This window comes from Penicillium hispanicum, assembly GCF_028827665.1.
Source record: "Penicillium hispanicum strain IBT 35686 chromosome Unknown utg000004l_segment0_segment0, whole genome shotgun sequence".
NCBI lineage: Eukaryota > Fungi > Ascomycota > Eurotiomycetes > Eurotiales > Aspergillaceae > Penicillium > Penicillium hispanicum.
Genome location: NW_026623196.1, coordinates 2619724 through 2642838, shown reverse-complemented (window position 1 = coordinate 2642838; position 23115 = coordinate 2619724). Strand labels below are relative to the sequence as shown.

The following is a 23115-nucleotide window of genomic DNA, read 5'->3' as shown; positions in this document are numbered from 1 at the left end:
TCGTTGCTCGGGCTCATTGTGGATACACGTGACCGGAGGGTTAAGTTACACCGATTCATCAAGGTTGAATGTTCAGAAGGGAGATAGTTAACTATGTACTACATGTATGGGATGACACACATAGCGGGAGGATATGACATCTTGAGCTAGGAAGATGGCTAGGGATGTATGACATCGTACACGCACCACCAGGGAAGCGGATTCCATAATGTTGATACCACCAGCACCAATCAAGAGCGTTGTCGCCCAAGCATGGCGCTGCAGAATCAGAACCTTCACATTCATTGGGAAACCGAGAAGGCCCACATTAACACCTGAGGCAGAAAGAACCACTGGGCCACACGTGATCCATGACATAATTGAGAATGCTGCATCAGGTGACCACACAGACCGCTCAGGCCTGGAGCCCTAAGCGAGCCCACCCACAACCACTCTTTCCGCAGCCTCTTTTCGATCTGCTCCTCCATCTTCAACCTCCAGCCGCACAGCAAAGATGACCAAGCGCACCAAGAGTATGTCTCTTCTCTCTCATGGACACTGTCCACCACATTCTGATTGCAATTCAATGCTAACTGTTTTCCCCAGAGGTCGGTATCACCGGTAAATACGGTACCAGGTATGCTCAACACCTCATACTCGATATTGCCCGTGCCCACGAACGAGAATGATCCTCCAGCGACAAAACCGTCGACTGCCATCACCATGCCACATAAAGACTCCGATATTGACCAAAGATTCCTCACAGATACGGTGCTTCCCTGCGTAAGCAGGTGAAGAAGATGGAAATCACCCAGCACGCCCGCTACGTCTGCACCTTCTGCGGCAAGAACACCGTCAAGCGCAAGGCTGTTGGTATCTGGGAGTGCAAGGGCTGCCACAAGACCGTTGCCGGTGGTGCTTACGCCGTCTCGTAAGTTGGACCACTCAACTATTGAAGTCGACTGGGAGGAGAGTGATGGAAGTCCATCGACCCCAGTCGACTTCTCCATCTGGTGAAGTCGGAACTGACTTCTGATTCCCTATAGGACCCCCGCCGCTGCCGCCACCCGCTCGACCATCCGTCGTCTCCGTGAGATTGCTGAGGTTTAAACGGGATGAAAAATGTGGTTTCCTTTCTCTTCTACGGTCACGTCTGAATACCAAAAATGAAAAACTTCGGAATCTAAGGGTTTTGCATCATTCCGTTTCAGTCCCCCGGAATCCTGTGTAGTTCGATCCGAATGGCCTTCGATGGCCGCGCTGTTGACTATCGCCGACATGAGAAGAGCGACGCCACCTGCCGTTGCAATCCGTCTGTCGTCATTTGCTTTGCAGTCGATGTGTCCACCCAGTCACGATCCGATGCCTGCATTTTTGCGTGGATCAGCTCTATCTTTGTCTGCTCTCATGCTGGTCGTACAGCAACAGTTGTAGACACTTCTCTCGTACTGTTCAATTTTCAATTCACTCCGGTCACCTATTATGGTCTTGCATGAATTCCGAGTCTCAGGGCGCCTTCCATTCTGGTCCACTTGCACGCTGGACGTCTACTGGTCAACTGGAATCTCACCCTCTCCGAGTCACTCTCAGCTCAGCTGCAAGACCTTTGTAACGATGGAGCTCGCTTACCAGATGAACTGGACGCACTAGAGGAATGACGGTCGGAATGTCTTATCTGTAGAGCCTAATTTAGGCCACCGCCGAAAACGATGTACATATCTCCATATGCATCGTTAGCGTAGGTCGAGATGCGGCCCTGGCAGTCTGGGACGCTACAGCAAGGGCGATCGCACTGCGCAGCACTCGAAACTTCTCTCGCAACCACATTCACTCTCATCGTCGGGTAAGCCCTTGGCCCGCCAGGCATGATAGGGCGCTCGCCCAAATGCGTATGATTCGCCTCCGTCACGTTGGCCGCCCCATTTTGCGTTAGACCGGAAATCCGGCCCACCTTCAAAAGGCCCGGCTTGTACTTCTCCCCACACGCTCTTTCTCCTTCCTCATATCGCTCTTCATGCCGCCGCTCAGCCGCTCCTCCCCTGGCTTCATTCCTGTCCATGTCCGACACCTGTATTGTCTGTTTAGGAGACCTTGGCGAAAGCGCCAGTGATCCCGCCGAGCCCGTGCCAAGACCGCATCTCGACGATGTTCCCGTCAAGGCTGAAGCGCCCGGCGACGAGGATCCCGGCCAGATCGCCCAGCTGCTCCCGTGCGGACATATCCTGCATAATAATTGCTTGAAACCCTGGGTCGAGCGGGCCAACAGCTGCCCCATATGTCGTCGCAGCTTCAACATGGTCGAGTTGAGTGACCACATCGGAGGTATGTGCTCCCTTGTTTCCGGGAGGTTCATAAAACCATCCTAGTGGGAGAGCTCAGTACTGATTGCGCATGAATAATATAGGCCCTGTTACTTCATCCTATGCCGTCCAAGACCGAGTGCAGGTCGCCGAGGTCGACCCTTCGATGATTATCGAATATGCGGAGGAAGATGTCATCGACTTCCAACCCTGCACAATCTGTGGCGAGGCAGATAACGAGGATGTGCTGCTTCTCTGTGATGGATGTGATGCTCCCTCGCATCTCTACTGTGTAGGACTGGACGAGATCCCCTCAGGGTCGTGGTACTGCGCAACATGCGAGACCCAACGTCTGCTAGGACCAGCTCCGGAGGTATCTGCTCGACCTGCCCGCTCCACTGAGCGGCGCGCTCGTCGTACACGGGCGCAGCAACGGCGAATGCAGAGTCACAACCAGATCAATTCGCTTCACTGGGCCCGGGTATGGCAATCTGTCTGGGATCATCTGAATATCGACTTGGACTTTCCCTTCGATGATGACCGCTCTGCCGAGCGTCTCATGCAGCAACGTCGTCGGGAAGAAGCTAATCAGCGCGAGTTTCGAGCGTGGCAACGCCGGTTTGAAGTCGCTGAGAGGCAGGGTGGCAGCAACCGCTTCCGGGATACCGCCAACCTCTTTGATATTGAACCTGCTCGGCCCTCACGGCCTCGGGTGCCCAGAGAGCCAACGCCTGAGCCGGAATCCCTCGAGGAAATGCGGGCCTGGAATGCGTTTGAGAGGGCCAGGGAAATTGAGAACAATCCGAATGCTGCTAGAAAGCGCAAGGAGCCCACTCTGTCCCCGTCCCCCGAGCCGACAGAGCCACAGCGGAAACTCAAGCGCCCACGTACCAGGCGACCTCAAGAGCTAGCTGCGCTCGCTCAACAGAATGGTGAATCATCAAGAGCTGCGAGCTCAAATGCCCGACTAAACGGAGATGCTCCGGGCGAGCCGAGCTTTTTGTCGTCTCTCCTCAAAGAGGTGGAAGAAGCATCTCCCACCACTCATCCAAGCTCTCACGGACCATCCGCCCCTACGTCCATTGCCCCGACAGATCACGCAACACCTGGTCTATCCTCACCCTCCATCTCCCCCGTCTCTTCCAGTCACTCGTCTCCTCGTCTCTCCTCTACAACTCCACCACCTTTCCCCCGCAGCCGCCCCATCTCACCACTCCAACTCTCCTCTCCTGCCGAGCCCTCCTCGCCTCCCTTTTCCCCCGAGGTCTCATTCTCTGGCAGTCCAGCCTCTCCCACACAGCAGGCGTCAACGGCGCAACGTGTGACTATCCGACCACGTTCTCGCATCCCCCGCCGAGCTCTGGAACTAGCACAAAGCCGTTCCCCCGATACGTCGCCCACCCGTTCTGGACCTTCTCTTGCCGTTAAATCGGCCATTCAGAAAATGGTTGGCGCAGCACTTAAGCCCCACTATCGTGAGAAGACCGTGTCCAAGGATCAATATACCGAGATCAACCGCACTATATCCCGCATGCTCTACGAGAAGGTTGGGGATACTGAGTCGCTCAGCTTAGAGTCCCAGCTCGATCTTGAACAGGCTGCCAAGCACGAAGTGCAAAAGACCATTGATGCGCTACCTAGCAAGATCAAAGGCAAACAGAGACAGAAACAGCCTATGGTCACATCTGATTCCGATGCTGACGACGATGGTACTTGCAATGTACGATGACTGCTATGACCTCCGGCATTTGATGGCGTTATTCCTTGAGCTTTGCAACGGGCTTCTCCGGCGATATGTCTATCATCTTGGCGCTTGTACCCTCCAGGATTCCGTCTTGGCTTGTTTGTTCCTTTTTTTTTTTTTTTATTTCTCGAGGGATAACGATATGCAAACTGTTCCCCCTGTCTTTTCGATTTTCGCACATACCCTTGACGCGATAGCGATTTGGGTCAATTCTTGGTTTCTTCGGTGTTGGATTCTAGGGTTCCTTTCAATGTTATATACTGAGTCTCCATCTTGACCTTGGTCTGGACCTCATTGCATCGGCCATGGAGTTACCTTCTTGCAGCCAGTTCCTCTACTTAGCACACGTAAAGCTAGCCGTGATGCTTTGAATATTGAAGTTTCCATCTTGTAAATCAATGACCGTCATATCTCCTTGGACATCACATGCCACCACATTTATAGAATATACCTAAGCCATCGGTACCATGCCCGTAGCAGGTATCCGCCGCAAGCCAAAACTATGACTGATTGTTGAATAGGTGATCATGTAGTCGAGTGCCGAGACTGCGGGCGATGTGATAGAAGGGTCTACCATAGGGTAGAGACGTCAAGCCGAAGACAAGAGGGGAAAAAGAACCGCCACCCGCATCGATCGATACGGAGCCCTGCCTCACATCAGGCATCGCAGCACAAAGATATCCTAGGTGAGTGTCTTGATTGCCGATTTCCTCCACCCACAGCTTTATAGATCTTCGCACTGGCTCATCCGTTTTGTCCGAAACATCTGGAGACACACTTACCCCCGGTCAAACACCATTGACTCGGATTTCTTCCAAAGCGTGATGAACCTATTCTAGGTTGGTTGAGGTTGATGTAAAATACATCGCACCCGTCGTCGGCGAGGATGGAAATTGCGTGCCCATCCCCAATGCCATTGCCGAGACAGCCCGCGTCTGTGACGATGGCGACCTTGTGCAAAGAGCGAGATGGTGGATCTGATAGTATGCCGGGATCCATGGTTGACCGAAGTGCAACCAGGGGTGAGTCGCAAGACCGATGGATTGATTCTCCTTTACCGCATACACCCAACCCGGCCTTCTATTATTCACCTGCCGCTGCCATAACCGACCATCGCGAGTCCCATCTGGCAGATGGTATGCGGGGCATCGCATTGCAGATTGCCGAACCGAGGCGAAGCCTTCAACGGGGTCGGCGCTCCACCACGAATCCCAGTGATGAAGTGACGCGAGTCAGGGACGGATATTTGGAATGCAAGTTTTATCCTCACATTGGCTCTAGAGACTCGAGACAAAGGCGACAACGCAAGCAAACAGGCTGCATGACGCAGGATGGAATCCACGCCGTGTTTGCATCGGCTCAACAGCTGTCGAGATGGTCCATCATTGGAAGCCTCGGGACGACATCACTCCGTCGGGCCCGCTTCTACCGGCCCTGACTAGCGGCAATCATTGTTAAGCATCTATACGCAGGCAGTGGACTTCTTCTTTTTCTTCTTATTTTCTCACGCTTTCATACTACATACGACGTGCTAAATACTGCAAATCGCTGTTGCAAATATGGCTGACTTTTCTGAATATACCGGGCCCAGCGCAGACTGGATCGCGCTCGAGTCTACTCTGCCTTCAGTGCCCGAGCTTGATCCAGAAGACCTGAAGAGAGTGATGAACAAAAGCCGCGAAGAAATATCGGCTCAGGCCTTAGTTCAGGAAGGTCAGTGAAATCATGCCGAATAAAAAGGCGTTAGAACGGTCGATCCATGAGTCGATTGCCTCGCTACTAACACCGACATAGACCTCGGCTCTAAAGTTCACATCCAAGAACACAAGTTCACTGCTCGCGACGGAACCGCCATTGACGCACGCAGCTATCGCCCCGTGGATATTCCTCTCTCGCAGCGTCTTCCCGTGTACATCCACCTACACGGTGGAGGCTATCTCTTCGGCACTGCCCCCTCGGAAGACGCAACCTGCGCTCGGATTGTTGTTTCACAAGCAGAACAGGCCACCCCCGTCACGGTGGTCAACCTGGATTACCGCCACACCCCGGAGTTCCGCTACCCAACCGCGTGGAACGATGTCGAGGATGGTTTCGTCTGGGTGCACGAGCACATCACAGAGCTCGGCGGCCGAGCCGACCAAGTGGTAGTCGGTGGAATCTCGGCCGGAGGCCAGTTGACCGCTTCTTTGACCCTGGCGCAGCTGCACGGCGATAACAAGCGCCTGGCAGAGTATCCCAAGATCCGAGGACAGGTCCTGATGATCCCTTGCGTGGTCAACCCGGACTACTACGCCCCGCGGCGGGAGATGCTGCGCAGCCCTGAGCTGTCAAGTCTGGTGCAATGTGCCGAGGCACCGCTTCTGCCCATGAGCCGGATGAACTTGTTTTCGCAGCTGCTGGGAATTGCGGGCTATAAGGGCGCCGAGAGGGATTACAGAATGAACCCGGACAACGCACCTGCGGAATATGTGAAGGATCTCCCTCCCACGGTCTTTGGCATTGCCGGCAATGATCCACTTCGTGACGAGGCCCTTTTCTATGGAAAGCTGCTCAGTGAGAATGGGTAGGCGTGGATCATGCCCTCGAATCGATGACATGGTAGAACACTGACTGTTGTCCCTGTAGAGTCCCTACTAATATCCATGTTTTCCGTGGCGTGCCCCATGGATTCCGCCGCTTTGGAGATAAGTTGTCCGCGAGTAAGAAGTGGGATGAGGTTTATAATACCGGCATTTCTTGGGCATTGAGCAACCCTGTAGCTGGTCCTTTCGAGATCAAATCGGACTAGATGGGGAAGTGTTAGAGTACGCCTGGCGTGTATCTACCATTGAAGTAGCATCAATTTACAGTTAGGAAACTTGTTTTGGGGGGGATTCGCGATGCCAAAGTAGCCGTTTGAATGTGGGTAATGTATGCCCTCTGGAGGAAACAGCACAAACAAGGAATCAGATCCATTATATTCGAAGTCGAGTTGGGAGGTTTGTACTCTTCAGAATCCGTCCGCAGAAGAACATGCACCATGGAGAGTGCGATTGCAGCGCTGAAACAAGATAAACGAGCTGCCTAATCAAAAGATAGATCACACAGACTAGCCACAAGGGGATATCATTCATCTTGTTCTCGCGCCAGTAAGCACCAATTCGCACCACCAGAACTCCTTCGTATCTGATTTTGCGTGCATTGAATAGCCGCATCACACCAGACCAAGCCTCAAGGTTGCTGCTCCCTGCACTTCTCGAAAAACGACACGACATGGTCCAAAATCGGAGCCTCCATGTGCTCCGCCCCGGCACCGTCTGCAGATGACAGTTGGCGCCGGCTGCCAGCCAACTCTCCGAGAGACGAGTGGTGGCCCCGAGCCGGCCATTCTGAATCGACGGGTCGAGCGTTCGTCCCCGCGCCGTCAAGTAGAAGGTGTCGGTATCGGCTTCTCCGACGATGAATATCGTCGGGACGGCACGCACCTGCTCCCACTGCATCGCCACGCCGAAGACTTGCTCGAGATCCTTCACGCCGGCCGGGTACGGGAGGCTGTCGTCCGGAAGGGTCTGCGACCCAGGCGCGCCGCAAGCGAGCGCCTTCAGGCGTGCAGGGTACAGGTAGGCGAAGCGATGGACGAACTGCGCTCCCCCGCTAAACCCGTAGAGGTAGAACCGGTCGACGCGGGCGCGGCTGAAGCGCGCCTTGACTTCGTCGACCATCGACAGGACGATCTGGTCGTATCGCACATCGCCGCTCGCGAGCTGCTTGTACCCCTGGCTGTCCTGGGGGTCGTCGGCGCGGATGGGGAAGAGCGGCGCGAGGATGATGCAGGCGTGCTTGTCGGCGAACGGGGCGAAGTGTGTGCGGATCTCGGATGCGTTGCGGTCGCTGTGGTGGATCAGCACTATGAGCTCGACCTGCTCGCGCGTGTGGTAGTTGCGTGGCACGTAGAGAAAGTAGCAGAAGCGGTTGTCGGCTACGCAGGTCCATGCCGGGGTTTTGCCCAGATAGCCTAGTGATTCGGCGATGCGGGGGTCAAGATCGTCGATGCGTGGAATCGCCATGGTGTTTGGCTTGGAGATTGTGTCTGGAGGAAGCCTGGGTGTCGCGGCGAAGCACGTCTGTTATACAATGAGCGGACGGCGCGGGAATCATTGTTGGAGCCTGGGATCTTAAGATCTTACTGTAGACATGGAGGTTTCGAATCACCCCGACCCACTGGAGGATCGCGACTAACTGGTCATAGCCACTACGACCGAGTCATGGCCAGAGGCAACAGCCAATTCCGCCGGATGATGGGAGCGTACCAAATGAGCAAAGGATATAATCGAGCACCTACTATGACGAGAATGTGAGGCTGGGATTGTGGTGGACCACGCAGTGTGGAAGTTACGAATGGAGCTGTACAGCTTCCATGGTGCTTTGCTAACGAAGCTGAGATAGAAGCACAAACATCAACGGTTGCATTTGACAGACCCAAGGACCTCTCTATCCATCTTAGTTACTGATACCGGACAGGACTGGGCTTCGTTGCGCCCCGGTACCAACTGCATACATCCAGAGCATCGCGTAGCCTCCCCTCGGCATCGCGAAACCAAGCATCCTTTCGTAATTCAGGACGACTATTGATGTGCGTCAACGCTGCCCGGAGCCGGTAGATGCGGCTCGGTGGCCATGTCGAGGGCAGACTAATCCGCGAGCCGTCATCAATGATATCAATCATCATCTTGGTGGCTGTTTCAAGGGCTGCCCTCGACTGATCGAGATGGGCTTGCCATGAGCTAGTCTCCTCGCCTACGGCAGGTTTCTCTTCCAGAATAAATTCGTGCAGCAAGAAAAACGTTCTGTTACAGCGGGTGAGTGGCTAGTTTCATCCCCCATGGCATGGAAACTGGATCGGGGTGACTGACCTTATAACAACGGCGATGGCGCCACAGAGTAACTCGTCGCTTTCCCGCACCTGCTTCATGAGCCGCATCATGAACTCTTGAAGCGTCCTGTCGACTTGGCCAAGCCGGAATAGCCTGGCCTGGCCCTTTGGTTCGCGCATCGCTTGGAATACCTGGTCGAGTATCCACGCGGCTTGAGCGCCCCGACCGAGAGACCCAACATCATCTGCGGTCAGGCAGCTCACAGAGACGGGCGTAGCAGTCGGGGTCTCTGTTGAATCTAAATCTTTCGGCTCTGTGGGCAGGAGCGTATGGGGACTTGGCATGGCCGCCGAAAATGGCTGATCTCGCGACGTGCCAACATCGCAAAAGATCAGGCTGTTGGCGAGCCGGAAGGAGTGAGCCTGAGAGGACCTTGGAAAGAACAAAGGGAAGGAAAACGAACCGCTCGTAGATGTTGATGGCCCACCATGTGTTAGCTTCCTCTTTCCATTGGGGTTCCGTTCCGATATTGCTTGCTCGCCGGTGAAGACCAGCCGCGTAGCCCAGCCGCGCACATTCGGCGATGGATAGAAAGGCAGTGTCTGGCATCCCCCGACCATATTCGAAGATTGCTATCAGAACCTTGGCCTGGATGAGAAACAGCGACGGCTGGCCTAGGGAGACGGTGATTGCTTGCACTTGGCTAGAGAGGGATTTGGCGGATAAATAGAGGGATTCCTGATGGATTCCAAAGGAGGCGGGGTTCTCGTTCAATCTTGGTCGGTGTGTATGTAAACAAATGCTGAGAAGTAAAATCGAAAAGTCTGCTGGGGGCGAGACAACCGGCAAGCCCGCAAGCACATTGTAGATGCGTTTGCGGCCGACGATGGGGGCGTAGCGATGGATTCCCAGGAAGAACTCTTGAATAATGTCGCCTAGGAACCGGCCCGTCGTGTGAATGATGCGATGTACTTGCGCATGCACAAACTCATCTACGCTCGCCGTCTCCAGCAGCGAATCCAGAGGGACATGGCTCGACAGATTGACGGGTGACAGCGTGTCCATGAGCAGCAGCGAAGAGCCCACGATGGGGCTGAGGCGCTCCAGGTGGATATGCCGATTGCCGCCATCGACACCGGGACTTGGATATCGACAAGCCAGGCGCTTCCTGCATGGATGATATTAGAATTCGATGAACCCCCTGGCAGATTGGTGAGAACGCACCGGGCACAATATCCACAACTCGGGAGGGCCTTGTTGCACTTCTTCTTTCTGGTCTTGCAGGAGAGACACGCCACCCCTGCAAAAGACTGGTGACTGTCGGATTTGTCGGACACCATGACGAAGGAATTCGAGAGGGGAAAATATTTAATATTTCAGATTGATGGCGTGAGAACAGCGACTCGACGGGGTCGATGGATGTGATGTAAGTCAGCTCCCAAACGGGTTTAGGGGCGGCCGACAAGATTCAGCGATGGATTAAGGAACCGTTCAGATATAGATTCAGGAGCAGGAGAAGACGACTTCTTCCTATGATGATAAATCAGACGTGTAGGTCCGGAATTAGGTAGATTCCAGTCACCGAATCCATTGGAGTAGCGCTTGGCATCGAATCGACCGGTATTTATCAATAGCTAGAGTCCCCAGCAGTCCACTCAATAAGCGAAGCCGAACTAAATATTTCCCAATTGCCTACTTGTGCTCGATTCTCAAGTGTGGAACCATGGAGGAATCATCGATCGAAAAGCAAGCACCATCAGCCTCAGAATCGGCGGAGCTACCTCCAGAGGAAGGTCTTCGCGGCTGGCTATGCGTACTAGGCACTTTTCTATGCATGTTCTGTAGCTTTGGCTTCTTGAACTCGTGAGTCTCGTCGAGCAGAGGGCAGTGGTGAACGTCAATCTCGCTGACTAGATATGCGCAGCATGGGAGTTTTCCAGAAGACGTACGAAGAGACAATCCTGCGAGAATACTCAGCATCGAGTATTTCCTGGATCTTTGCTGTTCAGCTAGCTCTTTTGCTTGCCCTAGGTCCACTGTATGGCCGCATTTTCGATACATACGGGCCTGGGCCGGTCCTCTATACATGCAGCCTGTTGTGTGTCTTTTCCCTCTGCATGACCAGTCTTTCCCATGAATACTACCAGATCTTCCTGTCACAAGGACTCGCCTTTGGAATTGGCGTCGGCGGTCTCTTCTCGTCGGGGATTCTTTGTGTTGGGCAGTGGTTCGTCCGGCGGCGAGGGTTGGCCACTGGCATTGCAAGCACAGGCAGCAGTGTAGGCGGCATCATCTTCCCCATCTTCATGGACCGGGTCATGCAGCAAGTGGGCTTTGCGGGTGCCGTACGCTATGTGGCTCTGCTCATGGGGATTCTTCTGGTCGTGGCCTGTATCCTGACCCGGCCTCGTCTACCACGCAAGAAATGGAACCGCGATGCGAAGTGGTTTGATGCAACGGTCTTCAAGCAAAAGGAGTTCTCGTTGTTCGCAACAGGAGTATATCTGACCATGTATGGCTTGCCCTCGACGAATTCGATCATCCTGAGGATACTGATACCCGGCGTTGCAGGTGGGGGATGTGGGCGCCGTTCAATTACATCTCAACCATGGCAGTCCAGGGGGGTTTCTCGCCAACTCTGGCTTTATATTTGATTTCAATGATCAAGTATGAGTGGTTCATTTTTCCCTTCCAGATTATGGATCAAATGCTAAACAGATATAGTGCAACTGCTGTCCCCGGCCGAATCATACCCCCATTTCTGGGAGATGTCATCGGCCATTTCAACATATTCACCATCTCCACGTTTGGGTCAGGAGTTGCCATTCTAGCCCTGTGGCTCCCATTCAACTATCACCCTTCTCATGCTGGGCTCATCGTCTTCGCCTTGGTATACGGGTCTGTGAGTGGCGCCGTCGTGTCTCTGTTCATGCCGTGCGTGGCCAAGCTAGGTAAACTGGAGACCCTAGGACAACGATTCGGGACTTTTCAGATTGCAATCTCAGTGAGGTGAGAATGATCCAGTCCGTCATCCGTGTGTGTACTAACGCTCAGCGTTCGTGATAGTTGCCTGACAGGCCTTCCCATTGAAGGCGCCATCCTCAATCGGCAGCACGGTGACAACTATTCGGGCTTGCAGATCTTTGCTGGGCTGTCGCTACTCCTCGGAAGTTGCTTCCTGGCCGCATCAACCTTCCTTCTAGCTAGAGAGCGCGGAACTTGGAAGGTTTAGAGCAGACCTGCCTTCACTGAAGTAGACAAAACAGATGCATTATTTAGGCGGGATGTGGTTTGATAGATCGATAGTGTTCGTCATTTCGATTCAGCGCAGTTTCTTCCCAATCACAATGCCGAATCCCAATAAGTCTGATTCGACTAATCGATCGGGAGGCCTGGATATGTAGCAAGATAAGGGAAAGCTGGAACGACCCTACCTCTTTACCCAGAGGTCATCGGGTGCCAACGACGCGAAGTGTAGATGGAACAGTGTGATTGAATATCTTCATGTGAAGCCCCCGTTGTTTTTATCAAGTACATCAAAATGCATACGCCAGAATTGCATGACAGCATGAGTGAATCATTATTTCTTGTCTCCGTTCGGAGCAGGGTCATCTTCTAGGTCAACCATCTCGCGAAGGATATCCTTCAACCCCCGAACGCCCTCGTCAACCACCGTGTCCGGGATTCGCACATCCACCTCTTCGATGTACTTGGCCGGGTCGTACGATGCGTTCTCGTGGCTGGCCGAGTCACCCTTCTTGGTGCCATTGGCCTTTTCCTCCTTGGTGCCGTTCGCGTCTCCGTTCTGCTCGCAGTGTTTTGAGCCCAGTGCGGGATGTGTCCGACCCTCCGCCGAAGCCACTACGGCCTCCATCACGTCGTCAAAGGTCTCACAGCGGCCGGCGCGGAGGAGTTCGGTGGCGAGGCTGGTGATGCGCTCCGTCCAGCCCACGCGGTGGAGCGAGCCGAGGAGGGTCTCCTGCAAATCTTCCAGTGCAGATGTAGCTGACAGTTTGGTGAGGAGGTCTGATTCGAGGGCATCGGGGGTGGAAGATGCGCCAGCGGGAGTTGAGGAAGGCATGGTGAGCTCTGGCGGGGTTTAGACCGCGGAAGAGCGTTCGGGGCGGCGGATGTGCAAGACGAGGCGAGCGACGGAGCTCTGCAAGGAACAGGAGAAGCTATTTGGAAGCAATGGGATTGTCTTCCAGTGGCGTCGCCAATGGGTTCCAGGTGGAGATCGGGATCGGGATTGGGATCGGGGTCGAGGATGGCAGTATGCGGCTCGCGCCGGTGGCTGCAGACTCGGGATTTGCGACAGAGTTCAATGGACAGCCAAGGGGACCTGCCCCGGTTGCAAGATGCAGAGTAAGAATGACACTGATTATGATTACCCGCGATGCCGGAGGAGAGTCGGCGCTTGCGAAAAAAGTGGATATCGAGAAATGACGACGGTTCCGCGCTCCGACCTGCAACGAGGCGATCTCAGTTAGCGCTGCAGCCAGAAAGGCCCATGCGGCATATTGGAAATGGGTGAGAAGTGCAGAGAATCTAAAAAGGTACAGAACTGACCTCGGTGGTGTGAATGGGGCCGTCAACAGGCGCGAGGTTGGGTCAGGCGCAAACGGTCGCTCTCGCGCGGAGAGGAAGTTGTGGATGCGAGACGGCAGAAGGAGAGAACAGGGTCGGCCAAGGGAACAAACACCCGGGTTAGGGAAATGGACCCATTGCACACCAGTTCGACACAGGGCAACAGTGGAAGAAGTGGAGGGCAATTGGGGCGTGTAGTTTACAAGAAGAATCAATGCTGTCGCCGCTTCGAGTGAATGCGCAATGCAGCGGCCAATCGGCGTGCAGCGCGGGCGGTGAATACCATAGTGAAGGCAGTCAATGGGGATGGATTGGTCGCGATGGTGATTGTGCGATGACTTCCTTCGGATCAAGCATGATCGAGTGAGATTTCGCCCGTTCGAACCATACTGAGGCATATATCTAGCTGGATATGGACTACAGCAGCATTCGCATACATGGATTACGGTGCCCAAGCAATCCGCCAGAGGTACCATGTATATCTACCTGGATATAGATGTGGGAATAAAGCCATTGGCCCACTCTCTCTTCAGATTCAAGGCCACCCTACACCTGCCGGAATCATCCCTAGTTCTCTTGGGTTGGCTTGCCAGGGTTGGAAATCCCTTCGTTGAAACAGGCCGAAAGGCATGCGACTGACACTGGGTGGTTGTTCCACTGGTCGACCCTTGCATGGATTGGAATTGTTGCCAGTCTCAAATGTAGAAGACAGGAGGCATGGGAGATGTTTGAGAACTTCGGGTGCCATTTCCAGCTCACATCCCAGCATCCCCGAGTGACCGGTGCAATACGGACGTCGAGACCGTGGGCGTGAAGCGAACCACCGGGTCTGCACTCGATTTGGCTCATGGCCGATGAACGTTAGAGATGGTTGTGGTAGTGTTGATGCCCATAATGGCATTGGGACAGCAGGTGTTCTCCCATAGTTGGCAACCCTTAGTCTCGTTGCATGGCATGACATCGTGCGAGTTGTCGATCGAGAGACGGAACAACTCGAGAGTCCAACGACGCCGAGTCCAGACCCGGTCACGTGCACATCGTCGCCTCGTCCCATTTGCGACGCTTTCCACGACCCGATTCCCCCGGACGGGACACTGTCGATCCTCCATTGCTGTTGCCGGAAGTCATCCTCGTGGAACCGAGTGCTCCGTCGTTTGTATTCGCTGTCTGCTCACCAGCGCCGCAAAGGCAGAAATCATCCGCTCGCGCCATCTCGAAGCTTCCCCGCTCTGCTTCCCGCGCCAACCTTCGGCCTTCGGCTTCACTCATTCACGCTCATCGTCATCACAAAGGAGCCGGCACTGCAACTCCATCCTGCATCGCCAGACACACTTTAAACACATCCTTTCATTACGCCCGCTACAGACCCATGTTGCTCTGACGTCTTCGAGTCTCCCGCCCGCGTCCCCCCTCCAGCCGCCGGCTCATGAGCTGGACGACCCGTTTGTCATTCTCAAAGGATTGGGCTTTCATCACCTTCGCATAGCAGCCGATCTGTTGCTCTGCTCACGGCGTCTGTCTACTGATCGACTGTCCAACATTTTTTGTATCCTCGCGCCGACGTGATCCCAGCGTCATGTCTCTCCACACGTCTTACCATGCCGACTCCGATGCGGATGACGAGTATGAGCGCAGCGTGATTACCTCTCCGCATCTGCAAACCGACTCCGAGATCTCTCCCATCGACTCCGATATTCCATCCTCCGAACATACTCCCACCAAATTTGGTCACCCCAGCGATGACCCGCGTACCCCCCGAGCAACAATATCAGAATGGACGGCCGATGAATGTATCGAGTTCTTGACTTCGCTCGGGTTGCTGCAGTATTGTGGACTGTTTCGAGGTAAGCCGGTCTCTCCCTAGGGCTCATGACGAGACTTGCTGCTGACATGGCACCTCGCAGAGAATGGAATCGTGGGCGAGGCGCTTATCGCGCTGAAGCACGACGAACTGAAGGAAATGGGCATCAACAGTGTTGGGCATCGCCTGACCATCTTGAAAAGTGTCTATGAGATCAAAACTCGCCAGAATGTGGCGTTTGATGTGGACCACTACATCCCATTGTGTACGGCCCCTATCCTGATTCGCCGCTATCTTTCTATCTAACCCTCAATCGACAGCGGCGGACCAGAGCATGAACGAGAATGCAACGCAAGATGACATTGCCCGCCTGATTCAGTCGATTCAGATCCGCGATCAAAAAATTTATTCGGTCGAATCCGAGTTACGCCGCCTGGCAGATGAGTACCGACGGTTAAGGGAAGAAATTCTACCGATGATCAAGATGGCCAAAGATCGATCTCAACCACTACCTCCTCCTTCCTCGTTGGGTCCACCTTCAGACAACCACCATGACAGCACTACCCTGACCTCACCCTCGCAAATAACTCTCGTCGACAATTCTTCAACATCAAAAATCGCTCGGGCCTTCTCGAAGCGCACCTATACTGGAGGCACCACGCCTAAGAATAGCTCACCCACCCACATCCCGCCTTCCATCTATGAAGGGAGAAACTACCATGACGGAGCCACTCTCGATCCATCCGCCGCGGCCACGGCTGCATCCTCCCATTTAACAGCTTCCATGAATGGAGGTTTGCAGCATTCCCCGGGAGTCCCATCCCCCACCTCTCCGAGCGCCCACACCACACATCATCAGACCCTCAACCCTCGATCTTACTCTCAGCCCGGCACGGGCCGTGGAGGGCATGACCACTCCGAGGAGCTTCTCAGAGCGCCGTCTCGCGCAGAACGGTTAACCCCAGGCCAGCCCCCGACCTCCCGTACCGAAACACCTTCCTCCGCATCCCGAATCGAATCGCGCGCTGGACCGTCCAGTGTGGAGATTTTCAAGTCCTTCCGCGTGTCGTGGGAAGATCCCTGCTACAGGGTTCTTCCTGCTGCCCTGCGAAAGTATAACATCCACAACGACCCGAAGGACTACGCACTCTACATTGTATACGGCGATCAGGAACGGTGCTTGGCCTTGGACGAGAAACCACTTCTACTCTTCAAACAACTCGAGAAGGAGGGCCGAAAGCCCATGTTCATGCTGCGAAAGATCCACCCGGACAATCCTTATACAAACGTTGGCGGCTCAGCTCCCAACAGCGCTGGGTTTGACGGTGGGCGACAAGCGCAAATCAATTTACCGGGGGGTGTTTTGTGATCCCTCATCTCGATGAATTCGTGTATGCTGCTTGAGATACCCGGCGTTCTGAATTTGCCTTGTATGTGTCTTGCTCGTTGCATTTGCTTTCGCGGCGAGAGACTTTTGATCTGGTGGTCTTTTGGGCTACGTCGGTGTTCAGGCTGTCCCAAAAGTCCGTGGACTTTCACCCTGAATTTCATGTAGAACATTCTAGCATTGAGTTCCCCTGCCAGCCCGCTGCCTTGTATGGCAGACCTTTATTATTCTTCTCTTTTCCTGCGTGGTATCCCGCATTGTGCATCAGCCTTGTTCTTTCTCTTTAGATATCTTTGCCCTCCGGGCGTCGAGACAAATGTCAATAGCGCACAGCATCTGAAACATGTATTCCATTAGAATTGATTCAAGTCCCCTTGGTCTTCTTATATCTCACCATTTAATGCGATGAGACTATAAAACGCCCGTTCGGCTTATCATCACGTGGGGCCGTGTTCTTTCGAACGCGTGATAAGCGCTTCTTGCTCTCACTGCGCATCGCGACATCACCCCAGATGAGTTGGGACCGGGTCATCCAGGACTCCGACGAGGAGGAAGGTTTCGTCGAGGATGGCATTCCCACCTCCATCGACCCGCCCCAGGGCCGAGAGTCCCCAATGCATCAGCCTGACGAACCGCATCCCGCAGACCAACAAGCAGACTATCCGATCGAGCAGACAGCCACCCAAGACGCCGCAGGAGCACAATTAAGTGTCAACTTCGACCAATATCTCCAGTCTCAAGAAGAGATGCATCCCATGGTCACCTCATCTCAACAGCAGCGGGAACAAAGATGGATTCCTTCGACCAATGAAGGCGGCGGCGGGTCTATCGGTGCGTCACGTTCGAATCCTGGTGCATCGCGCTGCGAGACTGGCCTGGTCCCGAGCTAATTCTTCATGTCCAGGCGCAATGATGACCGAGATTGGTCTTGCGCAGCAAAGGCTGCTCGACGATGGGTCCAGCGCTGGCCAGCATCTCCCCTCCACCGGCACTGTTTACTCAAGCGAAATCTCGCAGCCAGGGTCGTTTCCCACAACGGTACCCTTTCAGTACCAGCAAGCGGACGAGATGCACAACCAGGACTTCGCGTACATCCGCGGACCACAAGACATCTCGTATGAGGCGACGCAGCTTGTCGCGCCCATCCATGCACCCACCTACGATTACAGCACACCCGCGGCATCCACGTACGTCGACTCGCCCTTCGAAGGGACCTCCGAGCAAGTCACCACATTCCCCTCCTCGGCTCACCTAACCGAAGGCACACACATCACTACGTGGCACAAGACCGTCCAGCGATCCAAGTCGATGCAATCCGCGACATATTCCCCGCACGACACGGAACCCTTGTCGTCTGTTTCGTCGCCACGGTTGAATAGAGCGAAAAGTGACCTTGCTCGGTCCGGCCTGGTCTCCCCGCAGCACTCTCCAGCTGATACGCATGATGAGCTTTCTATGCCCGCCGTGGCAGTCGAAGTGCCCACGCCTCCGGTGAAGAAGAAGCGCGGCCGGCCGAAGAAGCAGTCGGTGCCTGAGAATGATGACGATGATGAGCTTGCCATGCCGCAAGATTCGGAGTCTGATCAGATGAAGGTGGCAGAGAAGAGGCGGCCAGGACGGCCTCCCAAGGCTGCGGCAGATATGGGCGGCAATCTACATTCCCCTGAGACTCCTGGTGATGAAACGACAAAACTTCCAGATGGTGCAAATCCTACAGAAGGTATTGCGGCTCTGGATAGTGCACTGGAAGTGCCCGGCGAACTCGCGAACCCAGTGACCACCAAACCAAAGAAGAAAAAGGTCAAGCGGAGCAAGACAGCATCCGCCGTGCTACAGAAACCCCGCGAATCCGAAATCGACGACGATGTCATATGGGTGGACTCAAGGCCCTTGCAAATGGAAGGCAGTCATGAAGCCACTCCAGCCGAGACACCGGCTCCAGTTGACACAGCCCCAACACTCCCCGAGTCTGCACCGACCACCTCCACTGAAGAGAACACTCCCGTCCCTCAAACCGAGTTGCTGCCGGCACCCAAGAAGCGCGGACGCAAGCGAAAGAAGACAGCCGAGCAACCAGAACAAGTTGCGCCGGCACCCGAGGAGCCCCAACAGGCTCCGGATCCTCAACCTCCAAAACCAACCACTACCGTGGCAGAGAATACCGTCGACTCACATCCAGAAACAGAGCAGGGGGTTGCGAATGCAGTTCCAGGACCTGGCACTACGCCACAACCAGAGCATGCCACTCTCGCCGCAGCGCAAGATGAAGCTCCCCCACAAACGCCCCAAAGGAACGAGGTACCATCCGAGGCAGCCGCAGGCGACAGCACCCGCAAGGGACCGATCAAGCATAGCCCGATCTCGTCAACCAGCAAAGTGCCCTACCGCGTGGGTCTGAGTCGGCGAGCGCGCATCGCTCCATTGCTCAAGATCGTGCGGAAATGAAATGACCCGGCTAAACCGTGTTGTTCTTACTCTTGAGCTGTATGGGCTCGACATTAACGACGTGATATTTAAATATTCGTACCGTGGGGGTGGTGGATTTGGGCTTTCTACTTGTTGACTTGTGCGTTTGTGAGCTATTCTTATACCCCTGTTTTGCATTGAACGTGACCTTTTGCCTTGGTTTTCCTTTCTCTTTTAATCTCCTGGCATTTCAAGCTGTGCTTGGTGGATCGTTCTTATTCATAGCATTTCTGCTTGTGTATGATTCGACCGGACTAGATCTCCATCCGGGCTCTCAACCGCGGAGGTGCATCGTTTCTAACACTGGGACGATAACCATCCGGTCTAAAATTTGGCTATGCTGTTTCACTACGCAATAACCATGCTTCGGGACGATCATGGAATCTAACACGTTCTTACGCCCAGGTGTGCAAAGTAGAGACATCCATTTCGCCAAAGTTATCTCATCCCTCGTGTCCACGAAGCACATACTGCGGTGCAGAATATGTAAGGCAAAAGAGTGACAAGGAGTAGGTTGTCTTGCGTAAGTATAAGTATAATCTGGACAGCTCCAAAGTCAACCCAAAGAAAACAAAGTTCCAACTCCAACAATACCAAGTCCAGTGGCTCATCACATCCACATCGCCACAAGCAAGGCGAGCAGCAATGAGGTCGCGGCAGCAGTACCAACAGTCCGGAAGTCCGTGTCCGCTTCAGACTTGCCGCTCTTATGAGGGAACTGAGGATCCCATGCGTCGCCATTGGGCGGTGCCTCGATGGAGCAGTAGCCAGCTTCTTTCTGACAACCAGGACCGCAATGTTGTGTAGAGTTTCCACAGAGATTCCAGTTACTGCAGCACAGGCCGAAAGGCGATCCAAGACATGTGTAGTTTTTACCGCAGGTACCATCAATGGATATTTGTTGGGGAATCGACTTCGTTGGTCCTTTCTTCTTGTGACCAGGCCATCGACTGTCCTTGCGATACCAAAGCTCGCGCGGGTCCTGCAGGCAATCACCGACGGTGGCGGGGCGATATCCATGCTTTGCCATGGTCTTTAGCATATGCTCGGTGAGGTTGTGGACTGTTTGTTCGTGCGCGTCATGCGCGATCACCAACCAGGATCTGGTGGAAGGGTTCCCACTGGACAATGCTTGGTCGAATATATCCTTCGAGCGCTGGATCAGATTTGGGTGGTCATTTTTATAATCATCTGTGTCGATATCGTACAAAATGACGTGGTACCCAAGACGGCCGAGGTCCTCGCGGCACCCAGAGTTTGGCGCACAGGAGGAATATGGAGGGCGCATGTAGGTTGGAAAACTTCCGATGATATTGCGTATAGCAGCCTCGTTCTTCTCCATCTGATCAAGGCGCTGCTCCGGCGTCACCTTGCTGAGATCTTCATGGGACCATGTATGACTGGCAATTTGGTGACCACTGGCTTGCATACGTTCAATCAAGGGAGCCCACGGCAAATTGGGGTCATCGATCTCGCCTTTGCCATTGTTGATTCCGGTAACGAAGAAGGTGGCCGGAGCCTCATACCGATCGAGGAGATCAAGAAGATCGCCGGTGTACCTGGTGGGACCATCGTCAAAGGTCAAAGCGACTGTTCCAGGCACTGTGCATGAGCGAATCTCATCCGGGCCATAGGCGATTTTGCCGATGCGAGGACGGGGGATGGTCTTGGTGGGTGGTCCCTTTGGAGTCTTGTGCGCGTCGCAGTGGCCAAAATTGATCATGCAGTCTGGCGAACGACAGTGGGCTTTGGTCGTGCCGCAGAAGCCTTGTAGAGAAAATCTGTGAGAAACCCTTCGTAATTCGATGCTGAGACTTACCTGCGCTGGAGCAGCAAGTGCCACTAGGGCAGCTCCCCCATTTTTCACCGCAGCGGTAATCAAGGCTCTGAGTGATGTCGACCCGTCGCTGAACAAGGTGAGATTGCTCCTCAGCTGGCACTTGGTCTGTATGTCCTTCAGTCGAGGTATCAGATTGGGGTTCGAACGGCACAGGCTGTGGCTGCTCAATAGGAGCAACGGACGGGCTGTGGGCAGTGTGCTGGATGGTAGCGCTCAGAGCCACCCCGACCAGGATGTGGATAAGAACAAAGGTGCAGCATTGACGCATGTTGATAGTCTGCCGACCAAGGATGAATGGAGAATAAGATGTATGGTAAGTGGGCTTTGGCAAAAGTGAGAATGCTGCGACGACAAGTGTGAATTGCGCAGAAGAGAAAGACAATATTCGACGTCGACCAGGAAGGCATGTTGGGTGGGAAGCAGCGAGCGAGGGTGGGAGAAAAATGCAAGCAAAAGATTGGCATTGACGAGTCTAACGTAGCTATTTCTCCTAGAGCTAGACCGAGGCAAGAGCGAGCGCTCCGTCGAGACTCGACGTTTGAATGGTTTCGGTGTTTTCAGTTGTCCTCCGTCAAATGCGAGTTTTCCATAGCTCCCAATGGCTATTGTGCCATGAATGAGATATTGTGTGTGATGGACGTAACATTAACGTGGGTATCGTTAAATCCGATGTTGCTGGATCTCCTTTTCTATCTCAGCCGTGGCTCCCAATTACCCTGGTTTGTCCTCCAAGCCAAACCCGAGCCAGGCACAGCCTATCGACGGGGCTCATTGGATGCTAGGTATGTATACATACACTGTGAGCTGCACTCACGCAGCGGCACGAGTTGTCCGAGACTTCGGCGCCTGATTTGGCTGTTACATTCATCAGAGTACTGTTCCCTGCAGACCAGGCCAGCATGAAGAGTGGCTCATTTTACCTGTGCAACGTCTTCCTCCCCGACAGCGGCAAAGACAAATGGCGCCAGGCTGTTTAAATGCGGGCCGAACTTGGCTGGAGCACTTCGAGCGATAGCGCCAATGGCTGCAATCAGGTGACGCCGATGAACGGCAGAGATATTCGGAGAAGACAAAGTCTCCGTTAGGCGGCCGACAAAGGCATTAAGCTGATTGTCCGAAAAGTAGAGAACGAGCACCGAGAGAGCTGCGAGAGCACGCTTGGTGACCACAGTCCCTGCTGTCTCGTTGTGAATAATAGCCATGACCGGCTCCTGCAAAGCCGCGAGCTCGGACTCCTGAAGAAGAGGACCGAAACATGTCACAACCTTAATGAGTACGTCGATGGCATCGCTGCTGAAACCCTTCGATGGGTCCTTCTCCAACATACCCCGCACCACGGAACCACGTCGACCTGACGATGATTGCGTCGGGCCGGTCAGTCTTGGGATCAAAACCTTGGATACAGCGGAGTATGCCGTGATCACGTTCTGTGGAGCAGGTTGGCCGACCTGGGGGCGGGGGAGTGTATCAACAATAATGCGCAGGGCAGTGTTGGGCACAGAGGTATCGATTGTCGCGGAGGCAGTGAGGTTGGTCAATTTTTCGAGAAGAGGCGTAAGCGACTCGAAAGGCAGTCGAAGAGCCAACGGGCCCAGACTGTTGGATCATTAGTTGTTATCACTAGCAATGCCCAAGCTGAAGGACTGTTGCTCACCATTTCAAGGCCTGGTTCTGCACGTCACCGTGCTGATCGTCCAGGGCCTTCAGAAGACCTTCGGCAAGCTTTGTAGATGAGCGCGTGTCACTGGTCAAAAAGGTCGAGTTCGGACTGCTCAGAATGCCGTACAGGTCGTTCAAAGACATGTACCGCAGATCGGCATCGGGGTCATCGAGTTTGGTCAGCAGGCTGACGATGCTCTGTTGGGTGAGTTGTCGGTCAGCCATTCTGCAGTGAGGGACCAGGAAGAGCTTCCAATCCAGGAGAGTTGAAGAGGCAAGCTCGACGAGAGAAATGCTTCCTGGCAGAAGAGCGGAGTGATAGCTGCAATGCGGGACGTGGGGTTTCTGGCCTCAGGCATAATTTCGCCTGAGGCATAAACACCTTCCCGATTAGAAGGTATCCAACTGATGGTTCAGAAATACATGTTTCATTATAGGAAATTCACGGCCATTGGCTGAAAAGAACAGCAAGGTAGATTACTCGAGGAATTGGGCTTCC

The 23115-nt window shown here is 54.1% G+C and overlaps 11 protein-coding genes across 11 annotated transcripts; 6 read left to right on the top strand and 5 right to left on the bottom strand.

Moving 5' to 3' along the window:
- Positions 1 to 493: 493 nt before the first annotated feature.
- N7459_004765 (60S ribosomal protein eL43) lies at positions 494 to 1089 on the top strand (the record flags this gene model as incomplete). Its single annotated transcript, XM_056943949.1, has 4 exons — positions 494 to 512; positions 586 to 616; positions 746 to 910; positions 1026 to 1089. The coding sequence occupies 4 exons, from the start codon at positions 494 to 496 to the stop codon at positions 1087 to 1089; spliced, it is 279 nt and encodes a 92-aa protein (XP_056800832.1).
- Positions 1090 to 2036: 947 nt separating this feature from the next.
- N7459_004764 (putative PHD and RING finger domain protein) lies at positions 2037 to 3987 on the top strand (the record flags this gene model as incomplete). The annotated part of the gene is made up of 2 exons (XM_056943948.1): positions 2037 to 2301; positions 2384 to 3987. Coding segments are annotated over 2 exons (1869 nt in total), but the record flags the coding sequence as incomplete, so codon positions are not given.
- A 1595-nt stretch (positions 3988 to 5582) lies between these two features.
- Positions 5583 to 6811, top strand: N7459_004763 (alpha/beta hydrolase; the record flags this gene model as incomplete). Its single annotated transcript, XM_056943947.1, has 3 exons — positions 5583 to 5736; positions 5818 to 6586; positions 6649 to 6811. 3 exons carry the CDS (start codon positions 5583 to 5585, stop codon positions 6809 to 6811), a joined length of 1086 nt encoding a protein of 361 aa, XP_056800830.1.
- A 166-nt stretch (positions 6812 to 6977) lies between these two features.
- Positions 6978 to 8069, bottom strand: N7459_004762 (uncharacterized protein; the record flags this gene model as incomplete). Its single annotated transcript, XM_056943946.1, has 1 exon — positions 6978 to 8069. The coding sequence occupies one exon, from the start codon at positions 8067 to 8069 to the stop codon at positions 6978 to 6980; it is 1092 nt and encodes a 363-aa protein (XP_056800829.1).
- Positions 8070 to 8506: 437 nt separating this feature from the next.
- N7459_004761 (Zn(II)2Cys6 transcription factor) lies at positions 8507 to 10216 on the bottom strand (the record flags this gene model as incomplete). The annotated part of the gene is made up of 4 exons (XM_056943945.1): positions 8507 to 8849; positions 8916 to 9272; positions 9340 to 10044; positions 10101 to 10216. The coding sequence occupies 4 exons, from the start codon at positions 10214 to 10216 to the stop codon at positions 8507 to 8509; spliced, it is 1521 nt and encodes a 506-aa protein (XP_056800828.1).
- Positions 10217 to 10599: 383 nt separating this feature from the next.
- N7459_004760 (MCT family MFS transporter) lies at positions 10600 to 12108 on the top strand (the record flags this gene model as incomplete). The annotated part of the gene is made up of 5 exons (XM_056943944.1): positions 10600 to 10739; positions 10801 to 11388; positions 11448 to 11543; positions 11601 to 11885; positions 11943 to 12108. 5 exons carry the CDS (start codon positions 10600 to 10602, stop codon positions 12106 to 12108), a joined length of 1275 nt encoding a protein of 424 aa, XP_056800827.1.
- A 348-nt stretch (positions 12109 to 12456) lies between these two features.
- Positions 12457 to 12957, bottom strand: N7459_004759 (uncharacterized protein; the record flags this gene model as incomplete). Its single annotated transcript, XM_056943943.1, has 1 exon — positions 12457 to 12957. One exon carries the CDS (start codon positions 12955 to 12957, stop codon positions 12457 to 12459), a length of 501 nt encoding a protein of 166 aa, XP_056800826.1.
- Positions 12958 to 15039: 2082 nt separating this feature from the next.
- Positions 15040 to 16633, top strand: N7459_004758 (adaptor protein STE50; the record flags this gene model as incomplete). Its single annotated transcript, XM_056943942.1, has 3 exons — positions 15040 to 15307; positions 15368 to 15529; positions 15585 to 16633. The coding sequence occupies 3 exons, from the start codon at positions 15040 to 15042 to the stop codon at positions 16631 to 16633; spliced, it is 1479 nt and encodes a 492-aa protein (XP_056800825.1).
- A 530-nt stretch (positions 16634 to 17163) lies between these two features.
- N7459_004757 (uncharacterized protein) lies at positions 17164 to 19096 on the top strand (the record flags this gene model as incomplete). The annotated part of the gene is made up of 2 exons (XM_056943941.1): positions 17164 to 17482; positions 17556 to 19096. The coding sequence occupies 2 exons, from the start codon at positions 17164 to 17166 to the stop codon at positions 19094 to 19096; spliced, it is 1860 nt and encodes a 619-aa protein (XP_056800824.1).
- Positions 19097 to 19727: 631 nt separating this feature from the next.
- On the bottom strand, positions 19728 to 21225 carry N7459_004756 (chitin deacetylase CDA6; the record flags this gene model as incomplete). The annotated part of the gene is made up of 2 exons (XM_056943940.1): positions 19728 to 20884; positions 20937 to 21225. 2 exons carry the CDS (start codon positions 21223 to 21225, stop codon positions 19728 to 19730), a joined length of 1446 nt encoding a protein of 481 aa, XP_056800823.1.
- Positions 21226 to 21868: 643 nt separating this feature from the next.
- Positions 21869 to 22841, bottom strand: N7459_004755 (uncharacterized protein; the record flags this gene model as incomplete). The annotated part of the gene is made up of 2 exons (XM_056943939.1): positions 21869 to 22553; positions 22612 to 22841. The coding sequence occupies 2 exons, from the start codon at positions 22839 to 22841 to the stop codon at positions 21869 to 21871; spliced, it is 915 nt and encodes a 304-aa protein (XP_056800822.1).
- Positions 22842 to 23115: the final 274 nt, after the last annotated feature.